This window comes from Fundulus heteroclitus, unplaced genomic scaffold (assembly GCF_011125445.2).
Source record: "Fundulus heteroclitus isolate FHET01 unplaced genomic scaffold, MU-UCD_Fhet_4.1 scaffold_37, whole genome shotgun sequence".
In the NCBI taxonomy this organism is placed as follows: Eukaryota; Metazoa; Chordata; class Actinopteri; order Cyprinodontiformes; family Fundulidae; genus Fundulus; species Fundulus heteroclitus.
In genome coordinates this window covers 1,596,180-1,613,390 of record NW_023396781.1, presented here as the reverse complement: position 1 = coordinate 1,613,390, position 17,211 = coordinate 1,596,180, and the positions used below count along the sequence as shown (strand labels likewise).

General features: G+C 38.7%; 1 protein-coding gene across 1 annotated transcript; it reads left to right on the top strand.

The window, feature by feature from the left end:
- Positions 1–3,706: 3,706 nt before the first annotated feature.
- Positions 3,707–14,120, top strand: LOC118560028 (zinc finger BED domain-containing protein 5-like). Its single transcript, XM_036130646.1, has 3 exons — positions 3,707–4,270; positions 4,399–4,648; positions 14,035–14,120. The coding sequence occupies exons 1-3, from the start codon at positions 3,707–3,709 to the stop codon at positions 14,118–14,120; spliced, it is 900 nt and encodes a 299-aa protein (XP_035986539.1).
- Positions 14,121–17,211: the final 3,091 nt, after the last annotated feature.

Genomic DNA, 17,211 nt, shown 5'->3' with positions numbered 1-17,211 from the left:
CAATAGAAAAATCTCAATACTTGAGAGCTATTTAAGAAATAACCTAACAGATCCGTTTAACCTATGTTGTTTAAAAACAGAATGTCCCAAGCAGGACACATCTGTGCTTACCGAGAGGCCCCTGTAATAAACCTGTCCCCTCAGGACGTTGCAACCCCCCTTGTGGAAATTTATGACATGCAGTTGTTAACCAGAACTCACAGAAACCTAAGTAGAAGTGGAGCACGTGAAAGTATTCCCACCCCTGTGGATTGTCTGCCCATAGAAGATATGGTAACATACACCAGCTGCTGTTAATTATGAGCAATACGGTGCTGGACATAATACAATTAAAACTCATGTTTAAAAAGGAACATATCAGTTATATAGTAAAAAAATTTTAAGAGATAGTAGTATATTTTTCAAAACCGCAAACCTGTACTGCTGGTATCTGCCCAATCGGCTGCCTTAAGAAGTTATTACCTACACCAATCCATTTGCCTAGAAGCTCAAGAGTTGGAGACAGAAAAAATATTAGAAATCACATTCCATTAAATTTGGTAAGAAGAATATTAGTAGAAATAACAGTCTGAATTACCTTAACAAAAAGTCTGTTATCAGTCTGTGGTCCTTGAGATGGACTGGACTGACATGTACAGCAGATCAGGCAGAAAAGAGATTGGAGCTTAGACGTCGCACTCACAGCTTCCATGTATGGAACTCCACATTTCGTCCCCCACGTGTTGCAGTGATTCGCTGTCGATGCACCTCAGTGACAAAGTTCTGGTCCACGACTCAGAAACTGGATGAGACATTCAACTCCAGTGTATGCAGACAGTCATTTTCCCTTGACAGCTTAGGATCTGTGCTGTTCATAGGCGTTGGCCATTGTTCCAGGGTGAGGAAACATTGTTCATGGGAGCGTTATCCCCTAGATGGGGCACTGACCTTCTTGAAGGTGAGGTGGTATTAGGACTTCTTGCCAGGATTTAGTGATGTGAAACAGTCCTTGGCCCAGTGTCCAGCGTAAGCAACTGTCCCAGATGTGATGGGTGCCCCACGACACACATATCGGCTGTAAATGCTCAGTTTTATTCTTCCAACCCCAAATCGGCACCGATCTGCGTCTCATGTCAGACGTGTCCATACTCCAGAACGAACAGACCTGTAACAAAATTAAGATAGAAAAAGAAAAACAGGGGGGAACGGAACTCCCCCACCTTAAATTAAAATAGAGACAGTTCTCAATGGAATCAGCTGCTTACTCTCACTCCTTCCTATGTTGTTTTCCAATAACTGTAATTTTACCAACTTTTAGTAATTAACAAACTCAAGCATTGTGTATCACCCTTCCTTTGAGTCACAGGCAAATGGTGTATCAAATATTGTCTCAGCGAGCATATCAAGATTAAAATCATCAGCTGAGATATTGAAGAGGACACGTTGTTTTTTTTTTGTTTTTTTTTTTAACACTAGTACTCTAAATAATTCGCCTAAATTGGACTGATTTATTTAGGATCCACACCTGTGTGTTTGATCCATCCTACCGATTTTTTTCAGAAGATATCAAGAGTCCCAGTCAAACTCAGGAACCTTCTGCTAAAGTGTATAAAGAAAATGCTGGGTAACTCCATCTATCAAATATATAAAAAACACCAAAGGTACATTTTAAAACAGCTCTAAAATCAGTTATGCGCCTGTGTTAAGTAAATTTTTAAGTCAAATTCTGCCGGCCACAAACAATCACCAGCAACTGATGTTGAAAAGTTTATTCACCAGAATTTGCACATTACCAAATGAACAAAGAAAAAAGATTCCTCGGGTTCTAAATTACTGTGTAACAAGGGCATCTGCATTTTGTGGGACTATGAAAATGTGATTACATATAATGAATAATTTGGGGACTGTCCTGTGATGATCCCGTAATATTTTCTGTATCTACTAGTTTCTGCCGTTCTGCAATATCAGTATTTATACTAACAATGCAAACCAATAACATTGGTCATAGAGTCCTCAATTTTAGCTGCTTCTTTTGAGGATAACTTCAAAACTGACTCATGACTAAATGCGGTGTCAACAAAATCTGTCAAATTACCGCAATATTTGTTTGCACACACTATTAACTATTAACTTTTAACTCTGTTTAGTTCTGCTTAATGTGGTTTTCCCAGGCCTGCAAATGAGCAAAGCTGATAGGATTTACTACTCTCTAGTAAACAGCTAGATTGAAGTCTGACGGATTATATTTATTTATTTATTTATTATAACTAGGACTATCAAACAATGAAAACCTTTTAATCACTTTTTAATCGCAAATTATATTTAATGTCTGAAAGTATATACATTCATTAGGCATTTTGAAATGCTATTTTGCAATAGATAACACTAGTTAAAATTACACTCTAACAGAAGGTGTTAGAAAAATATAAATGTCATCATTCTATTTTATCAAGCTACAGGCATTTGGTTTGTTTTAAGAGTTTGCCTTCAGGAAGGTACCATTGTTTTTAACCTTAGATAAAATGATTTCCCCAGATAAGGAATGTCTCCTTTATCTAACTGCACATGAAGCTGGTGATTTAATCATCACCCACAATGAAACCTGCTCCCTTCTGTGTTTACCCCCATGTTGTAAACTCAAGACCGTGATTAAATCCTCCTGACCTCATGTGATGTGTGACAAGAAAGACAAGGGGACAGAGGCAGCCCCGTGTCTGTGTTGGTTTTCCCTCCAGGACAAAGAGGCCATTCATCACAACCCTAACATAAGGCATCTTCCCTTTTTTGTTTTTTCCCAATTTATAATGCCTCAAACAGATGTTTAATGTTCTCCAAAATGTTCAACAACTTTACCAAACGTCTAACCTCTTTCTAACTTTTAGGCTACAGTTCAAAATAAAAAGTTTTCTCCAAAACTCACCAAAATGCAGGCCGTGTTCTCTCTCCAATGCAACTCACTCAATCAGCTTGCTGCTAATACCTCAAATGCTTTACTGCATTGAAACTTGTCCTGCACTTCAACAAACATTATTAATGCATCAACCTTTTTTCTTATGATTTCCAAATTCCCCTTAGTTTTTCACCCATATTTTTACTTATCACTTTTACTTAACAAAATTAAACTGCGCCCCAGTCACCGCTCTTATCTTTAGGCCCACGCGTGTGGAGAAATTCACACACACATACACAAGAGACTTCGAAGCCGCGCACACACAGAGACAGACTCAGACCGGAGCTTCTAATCCAGGGATGGGCAACTGGCGGCCCGGGGGCCGCACACGGCCCTCGTCATCAGTCAGTGCGGCCCGCGAATAGATCAATAATAATTTATTAATAAAAAAAAAAAAAAAAAAATGTAATTCTACTTTTGACCGATAGAGGCGCACCGTGCCCAAACAATAGCGGGCACGGGCCGCTTTGCAACAGAGAGAAAGAGTCGGGAGCCATGGCAACGAGCAGCGGCATCAAGAGAAAACTTGACCGAGAAAATCGCATTTTTCAGAGAAAATGGGAAGAAGAGTACCTTTTCACCGAATTCAAAGGAAAGCCAATGTGTCTAGTTTGCTTGGAGACATTATCAGCCCTGAAAGATTATAATTTAGGCCGACATTACAACACCTTGCATAAAGTTAAATTTGAGAAATACACTGGAGCTGCCAGAACCGCTGTAGTAGCTGACCTCAAAGCAAAAGTATGTAAACAGCAGCACTTTTTCACAAAAGCTACGATGTGTCAGGAGTCAGCCATCACAGCGTCTTATGATGTGGCACTCGAACTTGCCAGGGCAAAGAAGCCACTGTCGGATGGAGAAGTTGTTAAGAGGTGCGCGGTGAAAATGGCCAAAGCATTTGGTGACAACAACATAGCTAAAAATTTTGAAGCTGTGTCCTTGTCCCGACGCACAGTAACACGCAGGATTTTTGACATCCACGATCACGTCGATGTAAAAATGAAACAAGTCATGCAGGACTGCAAATACTTCTCATTAGCTTTGGATGAGAGTACAGATGTGACAGATGTCAGCCAACTGCTGGTTTTTGCGAGAACGATTGACAATTCATTTTATGTACATGAGGAGTTACTGAAATTTGCATCTCTGCACGACACTACTAAAGGCAGCGATATATTCAACGCCGTTACCGGTGCTGTGGGTGAATACGGTGGCTTTGAAAAGCTGTCAGCTGTTGTTACGGATGGCGCACCTGCGATGCAGGGAAGACACCGAGGTTTCGCCGGGCTACTCAGGCAGAGCGGAGTAAACTGCCCTATACTGCACTGCATCATCCATCAGGTGAGTAGCGTCATATTAATTGTGAGATGTAGGCTACTGTAGAACTGTTGTGCCGTGGTTACATAAAATAGAACCACATACAAACAATATATTTTATGACCGCAACTATTTTTTTCTAATCTTTCCAGGAAGCCCTCTGCGCAAAGACGTTAAACTTTGGCCACGTCATGGATTTGGTGACAAAAGTCACTAATATCATCAGAGGAGGGAACAGATCGCTATGTCACCGGAGGTTCATCACCTTTCTGGATGAAGTGGATGCCGAGTATGGGGACTTACAACTTCATACGGATATCAGGTGGATGAGTCGAGGAAAGTGTCTGGAGCGTTTTTTTGCACTGCGCTCGGAAATACCAGCGTTCTTGGAGAACAGCATTAGTGGCGATCCAAGTGCATACTGCGGAAAGCTAAAAGATACAAAGTTTCTTTGTGACATGGCCTTTCTGACAGACATCAGCGCGCACCTCAATCACCTCAACACACTCTTACAGGGGAGAGATCAAACAGTGTGTGATCTCTTTTCTCACATGACCGCATTTCAGCGCAAGCTCAGGCTCTTTATTGATGGCTTTTCTTCCCCTCCTGCAAATCTGGCACATTTTCCCGCATGCGCTGAGATTCGCAAAGAGAGCCCCCAGTGTGAAAAACAAATCCAGAAATACAGAGCAGACCTTGAAAAATTACAGGAGCAATTCAACAATCGTTTCCAAGATTTTCACGAGATGCAACCACGAATTGCGCTATTCACAGACCCCCTTTCTGCTGCGGTTAGCGCACAACCATCGGAGCTGCAGCTCGAACTCTGCGAGCTGCAGGCAGACCCGTTTTTTCAAGCAAAGCGCAACGAGAGGGGAATTTCATTTTGGAGACTTCTTCCTGAGGCCCGTTTTCCACGTCTCCGAGATTTTGCCCTTTCAATGGCCAGTATGTTTGGGAGCACTTACATTTGCGAGAGCAGTTTTTCCACCATGAAGCACATAAAATCCAAAGAGAGAAACAGACTCACCGATGAAACACTGTTTCATTTGATGCGCATTGGGACCACAAAAATTGACATTGACATCCAATCCATTGTGAGCCAGCAGGCCAAACCACAGGTCTCTCATTAGCCTTTATTAATGTTGGGCCTCTGTGGTCTAGTTTTTTACTATTATTGAATGTGAGCTATTTGCAATCAGTTTTTTTTTTTTTACTTTTTTGTTCTTTGTTATAAATGAGTTCAGTTTTGCACTTTTTTAAAGCAAATGTTTTGTCTTTGTTTCTTATAGACATGTTAAAATGTATTTATTTTATACACACACTATTTGTAGTCAGTTTTTCAAGCTAATTTTTTTGTTCTTTGCTATAAATGAGTTCAGTTTTGCACTTTTTTAAAGCAAATGTTTTGTCTTTGTTTCTTATAGACATATTAAAATGTATTTATTTTATAGACACACTATTTGTAATCAGTTTTTCAAGCAAACTTTTTTGTTCTTTGTTATAAATGAGTTCAGTTTTGCACTTTTTTAAAGCAAATGTTTTGTCTTTGTTTCTTATAGACATGTTAAAATGTATTTATTTTATACATACACTATTTGTAATCAGTTTTTTAAGCAAACTTTTTGTTCTTTGATATTAAAGAGTTCAAATTCCTTTTTGCACTTTTTTTTAAAGCAAACTGTTTCTCTTTTGCTTAAGGACATATTAAAATGCATTTATATGCAGAATATAGTTGTATATTGGTGCAGTAAAAATACAGATATAAATTCGTACAAAATTTGTTCTTATTGAGAATCATTTGTAGCGTCTTTCATATCCAATTATTTGAAGTGCGTCATGTGGCCCTCCAATGGTCTTGCTGAAAAAAATTTGGCCCTCTTTATCATGGAAGTTGCCCATCCCTGTTCTAATCATTCAAACCATGGATCCCATTTTACCGAGACATTCAAAACATCAGACAAGACATAACAAATATAACATTTAAGACAGACAGCCTGGCGCATCACAGAGAGACCCTCGTCCCTTCCGTAGTCGACGAAACGTTTCCTTATTTTAAAATCTCCTCGTCTGATCGTCGTGCTCAGAACCCAGTTCTGTCGCTAGAGAACAATTTAAATGTTCTCCTGGGGCCCCTTTTGTTAATCTCTTACCTTCTATAACAGCTCACTCTTAATGTCTTGCTGCTCTTAGCCTCAACTTAAAGATATTACGTATTCTTGGCCGTTCCTATTGCTACGTTTCTGTGGAGAGTCCCCTTTCTCCGAGGTAACGTTCCACCCCAGTCTTAAAATTCACCAGACTCGTCAGTCATGGTGCAGAGGTGACCAAATCTCGGGACTCTTTTTATTCTTTGTATTTTATCTTTTTTATTTGATTTTAAATAAGTTTTTTGCAATCTCAACATTTAAGTTTCTCAATTGTTATTCTTTAAAGTCTCAACAGTTAAGTTTCTTGGCTGTTATTTCTATTTTCCTTCCCATACAGCCTCACCATCTAAGATTACTTGCCATTTAATTTTCTATCTAATTTTACGTTTTTCTGACGCAAACAAACACATAAATCCTATTCAATCATTTCTCGGTTTCAACATAAATTCCATTCAAACCTAGTTATACCGTTCAGCCTCTGATATTTTGAGAAGAAAGCGTCTCACTTACAGCAACACTTGATTTAGCCTACATCTAATCTTTAGCCAATAGGAGAATCAAAATCTCCTTACTTTTTTTCGGGTCGACCCTGTTTTGCTGTAAGTGATTACTTCTTCGTGCCCAAATTCAAAAGGTTCCTCCACTTTAATGTGAAATCCGGGTCACGGCTAACCAAATTGTGATTTATGTATTATTATTGGCCTAATCCTGCTTTGCTACTAAAGGCCCATTTTTACCCCGGTTTAAGATTTGACAATAAATGAGGAATCATTGATCAGAGGTAGAACGGTTTAAATACATATTTAATTCATAGAAATTAAATATGGAGACAGAGTACATACCATTACAAGATGTTGTTCTCACCGCGGTGGATAAGTCTGTCTGTCTGAAGTAAGTTTTACCAAGACATTCCTTTTATCAACTTTAAACTCCTCCTGCATGGCTCAGTGGGAGGATGACTGATCTCCTCTCCTTCTGACCACCCCCCTCAGGGCAATAAAACTCTATGTTTATCTTACGCTGGAGCAGGAAGGGCAGACCCCCCCTCTGCTTTCCTCAGTAACCCCAACTAAGATATATTTTTAATTCTCAACAGGACCTAGAGCATTAAAAACAGTAGATGTGTATGGAGCATGGGAGCTATTAAATGCATTAAAAGAAAAACCATACATGCTTACAATTAATGGACAGCCAGTTACTCTTTTATGCAATTCATGAGCCTATAAAACATGTATAAAAGATAATTTAGGATTAAAAACTTCTAAAATGTCCATTTTTGTAAAATCAGCAAATGGTCAAACATCCCAAGAATGGATGTTAAAAGCATTAGAAATAAAAGACCCTCAAACAGGAAGAAAGGTTGTATGCTCTTGTAGTAATGTCACCAACTTGCCCCATTAATCTGTTAGGACAGGACTTAATGGAAAAATTAGGCATTGCAGTTTTTCCTACGCAGGATGGAATGAAAGCTGTCCGTGTAGAACATGTAATGTCGCTGCAACAAAATCCTCCTGTGTTTTATGCACTATGCTTACAGTCTCTGCTCCAAATAAAAGAAAAAAAGTAAACTTATGCAAAATGGTAGAAGCACATTATCAAAACCAGAGGATGAAACTCGGTTAGCTGATCTACAAACCACTATGAATGTGTGCTTAACCCCAGATGAAAAGTTTGAAAAACAGTTTCTGAAACAGGAAACTACAATTGTCGCTATACAAAATATGTACACAGATGGGAGTTAATTTGCAGAAATTACTGTTATGCTTTCTACACAGATGGAAAAATTGTATGGCTTACCATGGGAACATTTTTTGTCATTGTTTAAGACCACTGAAGAGCAGTGGAGAGATACAGGCCCGCGTTTAAAAGCTGCAGAAAGACCGTCTGATTTTCAGCCGTGTCCACATAAAACAGGCTGGCTTTATAGCCGTAGTACAGAACTATGGAAACAGCCTCACAAAGTTCTGTTCGATGCAGAACCCCGTGTCCAAAATTTGGCATGAGACAAAATAGTCCAACATTCTTTGCTATCAAAATCCAATGAAAATGATTTAAAAGGTGTTCCAAATGCTTTGTGGTCTACAGGGCCAACTGATGTAGGATTATTGACAACTGTAGAACCAGTTAAAATAGTTCCTAAATTAAAGTACAGGCTCCAGATAAAACAGTATGGGCTAAAATATGAAGAACAGGAGGGTATAATGGCAGTTATAAACATTTCATTGGATGCAGGAATAATTAGACCATGTCCAGATTCTCAGTTTTTACTTTCAAGAAAGAGGAAAAAATATATGTAGAGACGCCTGCCACAGGGATTTGTAGACCGTTCTACAATTTTTATCCAGGCTATTTTAACATGCTTAGAGAGCTTTAATCTAAAGCATGGAAATAAAGTATTAATGTACATAGGTGGCCTTCTAATTGCATTTAAATCAGCTGCTACATCATTTTGGCTAAGATAAGGGAAACAAAGTTATCAAAGATAAAATGCAGTGGGTGCAGAAACAAGTCCGTTACTTAGGCCATGTTATCTCAGAAGAAGGTAAAAAAGATACAGGAAGTGAAGAATTGCTATAGTAAGTGAGCCTAAAAAAACAAATGATGTCTTTTTTAGGATTGTGTAATTATTGAAGAGTTTGGATTTGACATTATGTAGAGAAAACTTAGCTTTCTTAAATTTTATTCATGACATGCTGATGGCCATGTCAGACACAATCCAGTGGACCTCAGAAGTAGAGCAGCAATTCACAGAGCTAAATGAAAACTTATCTCAGCAACTGTCTTAGCTCTAGTTTTACGACTTCTGTGTTGTTTGCAGCCCCGTGGTGATAAGCTCAAACCTGTAGCAGCAGCGCTACCCCCATGTCTGCTAGCAGTTTGTGCAACTACAATGGCTGTAGAAAGTTCAGCTGAAGTGGTCTGGTTTCATTCAACCACTAGACCCCCATGTAGTAGATGTATTACAATTTGGTCTTTCTGATATTTGCCTAGAGCAAAAAACAGAGCAAATCATTGTTCTAGAAGTGTTGTTAATTAGACAAACAGCACCAACTGTAGAAAAACACATATGGGTAAAAAAATGTAGCAACAAATAATCAGAAGGATTCTATAGTATGTAACAAAGCAGTTCTCCCTAAAAGCTTATTCCAAGCAGCAGCTATTTTGAGCCATGGGCAATTGCCATGTCTCAAAAAGGGAGGGATAACTCTAATACAGCAACATATAGATTTATTTCATAGGATTTAATTCATACAAAAAAATATATATATTTTTTGTAAAGCATGTACGAGTAAGATTTGTGTTAAAAATTACCCTCAGGTTAATTTTATATCAGAACAGTGAATGTTTCCAGAACTAAAGGAACCTTTTGAAGTGATGTATATGGATTTTAATGAACTGACAAAGTGGCCCTTACAAATACTGTCTGGTAATGATTGATGCATTTTCAAAATGGGTTGAAATAGTTCCAGCAAAGCAAACAGATGCACTGACAGTAGCTAAAAGATAGATGCAAAGGTTTGGCATCCCACAGAAAATTTACAGTGAAAATGGTCCATATTTTCTGAATCAGGTGATTCAGCAAATGGCAAGCAGGTTACAGATAACCTTAAAGAAACACACCGTGCCACAAAGTGCAGAACTTGTGAAAAGCACAAATGGGACAATTAAATCCAGACTTAAAAAGTGCATGGAAGAAACAAAGAGGCCATGGCCAGAATGTCTGGACCTAGTAAAACTGTACATGAAAATAACTCCAACGAGCAGTGATTTGACTCCATTTAAAAAAATATATAGCAGACCATATAAATTACTGCTGTTCACAATACAGACACAACCTAAGGAGGAAGGGAAAAACTCTAGCAGACTATATGAGAGAAATGTTGCAGTCTAAAAAAGTGTCCAATGCAAATTTACTGCCAGGAGAACCTTTGTCTCCACAGGATCCACAAGCAGTGAGACCAGGAGACTGGGTGTTTGTCAAAATCATCAGAAGGAAGGACTGGGCGAGCCCAAAGTTGGGAAGGACCATTCCAAGAGCTCCTGACCATGCCAACAGCTGTAAAGATTGCTGAAAGACCATCCTGGAGTCACCTCAGCCACTGTAAATTACAGAGAGTGTTAAGTGCCTAAAGGTTGGAACAGTGGGGAAGTCTGATTTACAAAGGGGTTTGGTTTTTTAGGGCCACTCGTCTCAACGTCGGTGAAGAAATCAACTGATCCCTGTTCTTTAGAGTCCTGGGTAAAATTAACATCTCTGTTAACCTAGCAAAAAATGGCTGCCATGAAGATTTGGCTGGGAAATCTCCCAGACCATCACTCAGAGAACTTGTGGCAGATGTATGTGACGATGTTGGCTGAAGAGAAGAACATGAGTAACTGCTACGTATACTCAGTGATGCCCAAATCCACCAGACAACCCAACCTGTATGCTAAGAGCATACCGGCAGGAGACGGAACATGTTTCCTGAGGACTGCCCTCGTACCTGTGTTTGTTTCTGACCACACTGTCATCATCTCAGCTCAAGCTGTGAAGGAAAATCATCCTTCTAATAGGAGGAGAAGAGAACTCAGCTCCAGCTCAGTGTTCCAACGCCATGATCCCATGTGGGGTTCCAATGTTCCCTCTGAACATAAGCACTGGCGTACAGGGAGTAAAATAGGACTTTCACTTTCCCGTGGTTTGGAGTTGGTAAATCTATGCTGATGATTGAGACATTGGACTATAGAATGAAGACCCTGGCAAACATGACGATGGACATTAATAAAGGACAAAACAAACAATTAAGTGAAATGCGTTTAATGGTACTGCAAAACAGAATGGTTTTGGACATGTTAACTGCTAGCCAAGGTGGCGTATGTGTAATGATTGGAATTTCCTGCTGTACATATATTTCTGATGCAAATGAAACTCATATTACTGAAGCTATGTCTGCCTTAAAGAATCTGCAACGAGCAATGTCCCAGGATGTTGTTCCTTTAAGTATGGACTTTCTCTCCTGGTTCTTTTCAGGACCATGGTGGCACCTTTTACTGAAAATAATGACACCCATTATTATTGTTCTTATTATTTTTTGTGTTTTTACTGCTTGTGTAATCCCATGCCTAAAGTCTATGATTGCTAAAACTATGGGAAATGTAATGTTTCAATATCAAATGCTTTCACAAATCCCTTTTGAAGAAATACAACCTGTAGTTTAACTTTTCCCTTGTTAAATGCTTAACAAAATGACAGTCTCATTGAAAATGCAGACTGCAAGAAAAGAATACTTGAAGTAGGTTAAGTTAAGCTTTCAATAAAATGATTTAAAGGGGGGAAATGTTGGAAAATGTGAATGTAATCATTTTATTTCTATCAAGTTACAGGTATTTGGTTTGTTTTAAGAGTTTGCTTTCAGGAAGGTTCTGTTGTATTTAACCTTTTGACAGGGAGAACAAATAGTTCTCCCAGATCAGGCCGCAACAAAGCTTGCTCCCATGTTTGTTTTCCACCCCCATGTTGTAAATTCCTGAAGCCTCCTGACCCTTTTTCAACCCTCATGTTGTAACCTCCTGACCCAACCCCCCTGACCCTTTTCTCTTGATGTGTGAAAATAAAAGCAAGAGGACAGAGATGACCCGGCGCAGACGTTCCTAAACCTTAAGGGAGTGTAGTTCTCCGTTTGGGTTCCTCTGTCCTTTTCTATAGAAATGTCTAAAACTTGTGTTGTGTGGGTTTCATTCTAGGATAAAAGGGGTTATCTTTAATAACCCTATCAGCACCTTTCCTAGATTTAATCTATATTGAGGAATTAGGTGGGTTGCCCAATTTCCCCTTATCTCTTCCTGTTAGCCTTGCTGACTCCATTTTTTAAATCAACTAAATAGCATTTTTGTTCTTAGTAAAGAAATCCAAATTAGTCAGTCAGCTATGTTGTGCAATTATACACTGTTTAAAGTTATTTTATATTTATTAAATAACTCTCTGTCTGTTAAGTATTGTCTGGTGATGATCAGCTCTTAGGCTGATATCAAGACAATGGTTGAAAAGGATGAATTCGAGCACTAGCGATCTTTTAACAGCAAACCCTGCACACACATAGAATAAAGGAGTGGCAACTTCTGTTCAAGTTCAAGAATTTAATAACGAAATAAAATGAACATCCAGAGAACATCATTATGTAATGCTGTCTATCTGAATTAACACAATGTTTCGAGTAACAAATCCTCTATACTAGGCCAGTGAAACTTAACTATACTAAGCAAAATGAAGATAAAAAGAAGCTATTTACATGCTGTTTACATGCAAAAACAGGACAAAAGACAAAACAAAAGTGGTTGATCATAATCAGAATAATTCAGAGAATCCCATCCACTGCAGATCTGATTCAAAAAGCATGGAGTTAAATTAGCTTAACTAATTTAGGAAAACATTTGGCATGTGTTTCAATCCATTCACAATGCAAATCCTGAGTTAAACAAAACATTATTTAATGAAATAATATTTTCTTTAAGTTAAAGAACCAAAGTTCAACTTAAAGAAGGTGAATTGGGGTTAAATTAGCTTGACTAATTCAGAACAAAATTTGACATGTTTCAACCCATTCACAATGCAAATCCTGAGTTACACAAAACATTATTTGAGGAAATAACATTTTTGAGGAATGATTTGCTCAATAAAATGATTACCTTACGAGCGCTTCAATTTATCTATGCAATGACCTTCGGAAGCTAGGGGGCGCTGCGGTGATCGGTCGCTAAAATTTGTTACTTTAAAGTTACCAAAATTGCCTTTAAACCAACATTAATATTTAATATTAGTGCAGTAATAAGGCCCATAGCTCTATTGGCCGACGCGGAGCGAAACCAACAAGCATTATGCTTCAAAACAAGCTCCTTTTGAATATCCGGAACCGGATGTTTACAGAAGCTAATAGCATTTTGGCTAGCGGACATTTGACGCTAACAAATAAAAGCTTCGGTTTTATTTTAGTCATAATGAGTGGGCCGGATAACGTAAACATTAATGTCCCATTAATGTATGAAACCCTTGTGGAGATAACCTTTATTATAACCATAAAAACACACTTGACAATGACGTGGTACTGAATGCTAGCAATGAGCTATCTCCGTTAGGTCTTTTATTGTTTAAAACCCATGCAACGCCTTACAAAACATTTCCAAATGAACCATTTAACTTCTCTCTCTGGTTTCGCTGCCCAAACCTGTCAGCGCCTCATGTGAGTTCTGTCCACTTTGGCCATCCAAGGATGGAGCACTGAAAAGCAGTGAAAGTTATTGGCTGTTCAGCTAGGGCTAGTGGCTTAGCTCTGCAGCTATGAGCTAACCGACAGCGTGGTCGGGCAGCTTGGCAAAGCGTGGTCGGGATCGGAGCCTCATAGGTCCTCCAGACAGCCTCTGACCAGGATGAAGTCACGATTTCAGCAGGTTCTCCTCAGCATGCAGAAACGGGTTGATTGTCGGCCTTCCAGCTCCATCTGGGGTTTGCTTCCTGCAAAGGCTGAGGAGAAATAAACAAAGCTGTTTTTGGCAGGCAGGATTCTTCCCTCCTGCTTCTGACACTGAGGTTAAGACAGCAGACTTAACTCTGATTTGCCCGGACATGTCCCCTGGGTGACGAGAGATTTCTCCCAGGTGCAGGATGGTGCATCCTTCAGGCCCAGCTAGGGCCCATGGTTGTTCAGGCCTCTTCCTTTGTGATCAGGAAGAAGGTGAGGACGAAGTAGCTTAATCCTGGTCTGCTCCAGGGAGAGGTGGTCGTCTCAGAGACTGGTCAGAAGTGAGAGTTGGGTGGGAGCCCCCCTGAGGGCTCCAGCCGGAAGTAGAAGTCTGAGCTTGTCCTGTGGGAGGAAAGTTTTATAGCAGCAGGGGACCCCTGCTGAGAGAAGGGCCGTCCCAGATGACTCTCTCTCCTTTGTGGCTGTGTGGTCAGAATTCAATCTGACCTCAATTATTTTCATCATCATGGCTGTAATATGGCACAACAGCTACTATTTTTAAGAGATAGCAGTCAAGTTTCCCCTGCTTTAAACGTAATACAAACTTTCTCTGATGTATCGGGGCTTCACTTATAAACAAATGTGAACTTCTGCCAGTTAAAGATTGTGCTTGAGATTCTGTTTGTAACATTCCTGTTAGAGAAAGTGTCACTTATTTAGGCCTAATTATCTCCAAGAATAACTTAGAAAGGTGTTCTTTAAATTTTGCTCCCTTAATTGATAAAACCAAAAAATGCCTTAATTTATGGTTTAAAGAGATCTAAGTCTTAGAGGAAGGGTAATGTTATCTAAAGCAGAGAGAATATCACGGCTTACTTATTCAGTGCTCACCTTATATTTAGGCAAAGACTTAAATCCATTGACCAAATGTTAGTAATTTTATTTATGGAAAAATTACATCTGTGGTAGTCAACTCTTATGAAGAAGGAGGGTTAACTTATCTGGATTTTACAACTCTTAATAATATATTCAAGGTGAATTTGTTAAAGTGGTATCTAAAAAATCCATCATGTATTGGGAATATTTTCCTGAATTACATCTTCTCTAGCTTAGAAGGGCTCAGTTTCCTCCGTCTATGTAATTGCAATGTAGACAAAATACCAGTAAAACTCTCAGCTCTTCTTTCATAGGCACTAATATATAAACATAAAGTTTCTCCCCATAATTTGTTTATCTGGAAAAAACAAATATATCATTTCCAAAAACAAATCTCTATTGTACCCTTAAAGGTTTGACAATAAAATCCTTATCAGAAATGGATGTTTACTCAGTTATAATAACTTCAACCTCAAGTATAACCTTACTGTAACTCCTAAAGAGTATGACATTGTGTTTGATGCAGTAACTAATGAAATATGTGAACTCTTTAGAAATAATGTTGTTGATAAAGAAGTCCTTGTCAACTGTAACTGACACCACCATTGGTAAAGTTTTTCTTCTATGTGTAAGAATTACAAAAGTATTTGTGCACTGTTTCAAAAGGAGAATATTTCTATATCCTCAGCTGTTTTCTACTGGAAAAAACTTTGTTTTATATCCTAGTTTAAGATGATTTCCTTTTGAGGATCTCAGAATTATTTAATATTGTTGCTACCCCTGTGTTGTGAAACAAAAATGTACATTTTCCTTGTTACCTTGAATCTAAAAGAACTTTCCTGTTTTTGTTGATAAGGAAACAGAGGTATTGTGTGAGCATCTGCAAAGTAATTGAAGCCCAGTTTAAGATGGACAGGCTGATTACAGTGTGCTGGCTCCCACATCTCTCTGTCATGGTAACTCATTGTGCTGTCTTCCAGCATGCATTTCAGGCAATCAACACAAGTATTTCCTGGAGCATATCGAAAAGCCTCCATGTTACTTAAACCATTCTGAGCTTCTATGACTGGAAAATGAAATCACATGTAAAATAACACAGACATTTTTAATTGCTCAAAGAATTTTATATGCACCAGAAGTTAATGGTGCTGAAAATGCAACTGTCACTATATTTGATTTCAACATTGTCATTCTATGGCAAGACTAGCTTTTCTTCGAGTAAGGTACATTTAACATCGGATCGCTTGCCCTCACAAATAAAGAGGGAAAGGACGACTCCCAGTCAATGAAAATTAGGTCCACATACAGATTTACAAGCAGAATGTTCTGGGTGAAGACTATTTAAAAAAGGAACACCAATATTCAGATCCCTTTTACAATCCTAGCAATAAAGGAATAACTACACCTGGAGGATGTTGAGTCGTTTTGAAAACAAAAAGAAATGATATTATAGATATGACAAAGGACTAATTTATAGGCCTTTGTCATATCTTATATAAACATCAAGGATAGAATGAAAATATCAACTGCCTGTTGCCTTTCTAGAACAAATACCTACACAAAACTAAAATGTCTTTAGGTCAACAGTAAGGAGTACTCATCGTAACACACTGATTTATCCTCTGCTATTAAAGAATATTGGAACTGGACTGATGAATGATATTAGTTCATGGGTGACATCAATAGCTTGGTGAATTACTCTATAATCACCATATGAAACAACATGGTGTAGATTCTCATTCAAGGAAATGATAACCCTTAGAGTACGTGCATGGACACTTATTTGAATACAGTAATGGGCATGTTTAGAAAGGAAGACGTTGTTTGATAAAGGAGTGAGCAACACCATAAGGATTCGCATGAAACATGGCACTCATTATTAGCTCAGTAGGTCTGTTAACTCTTCAAACAGCTTCCATTAATTAGATGAAACAACAATAAAGTACAGCATGTCATGCTGCATGGTCGGACAGGAGCACCAAGCTTGGATTGATTTTTACTTTCTGCTCAGAGATGCTCAAAGGATAATGGAGTGGAAATCACCAAGCCAGAATAATGGAATTCCTATTGTCATGAAACAACATAACCGATATCAAGTATTTGTACTGAGTTTTTCACAATTCTTTTCCACTTTGGAGAATCAGAATCAACTTTATTCGCCAAGGTTGAGGGTACAAACAATGAATTTGACTTCAGATTCCACATTGTGTAAAAAACAGGCAGACCAGCAGCATTAGGCAGAACAGCAAACTACAATTTATAACAGGAAAGACATTATTCAGGAGGAAAAGGTGAGAACAGTGACAGTATGTACAGGATAGTATTTTTTCTCTCACAACAGAAATGCTAGCTATCCTGGCTATAAAGTGTTCATCAGAGACACAGCCTGGGGGTGGAAACTGGTTCTGTCTCGGCTCGTTTTAGCCATCAGTGCTCTGTAGTGACAACCTAAAGGTAAAAGTCTGAACAGCCTTTGGCCAGAATGAGATGGAGCAACAGCTAT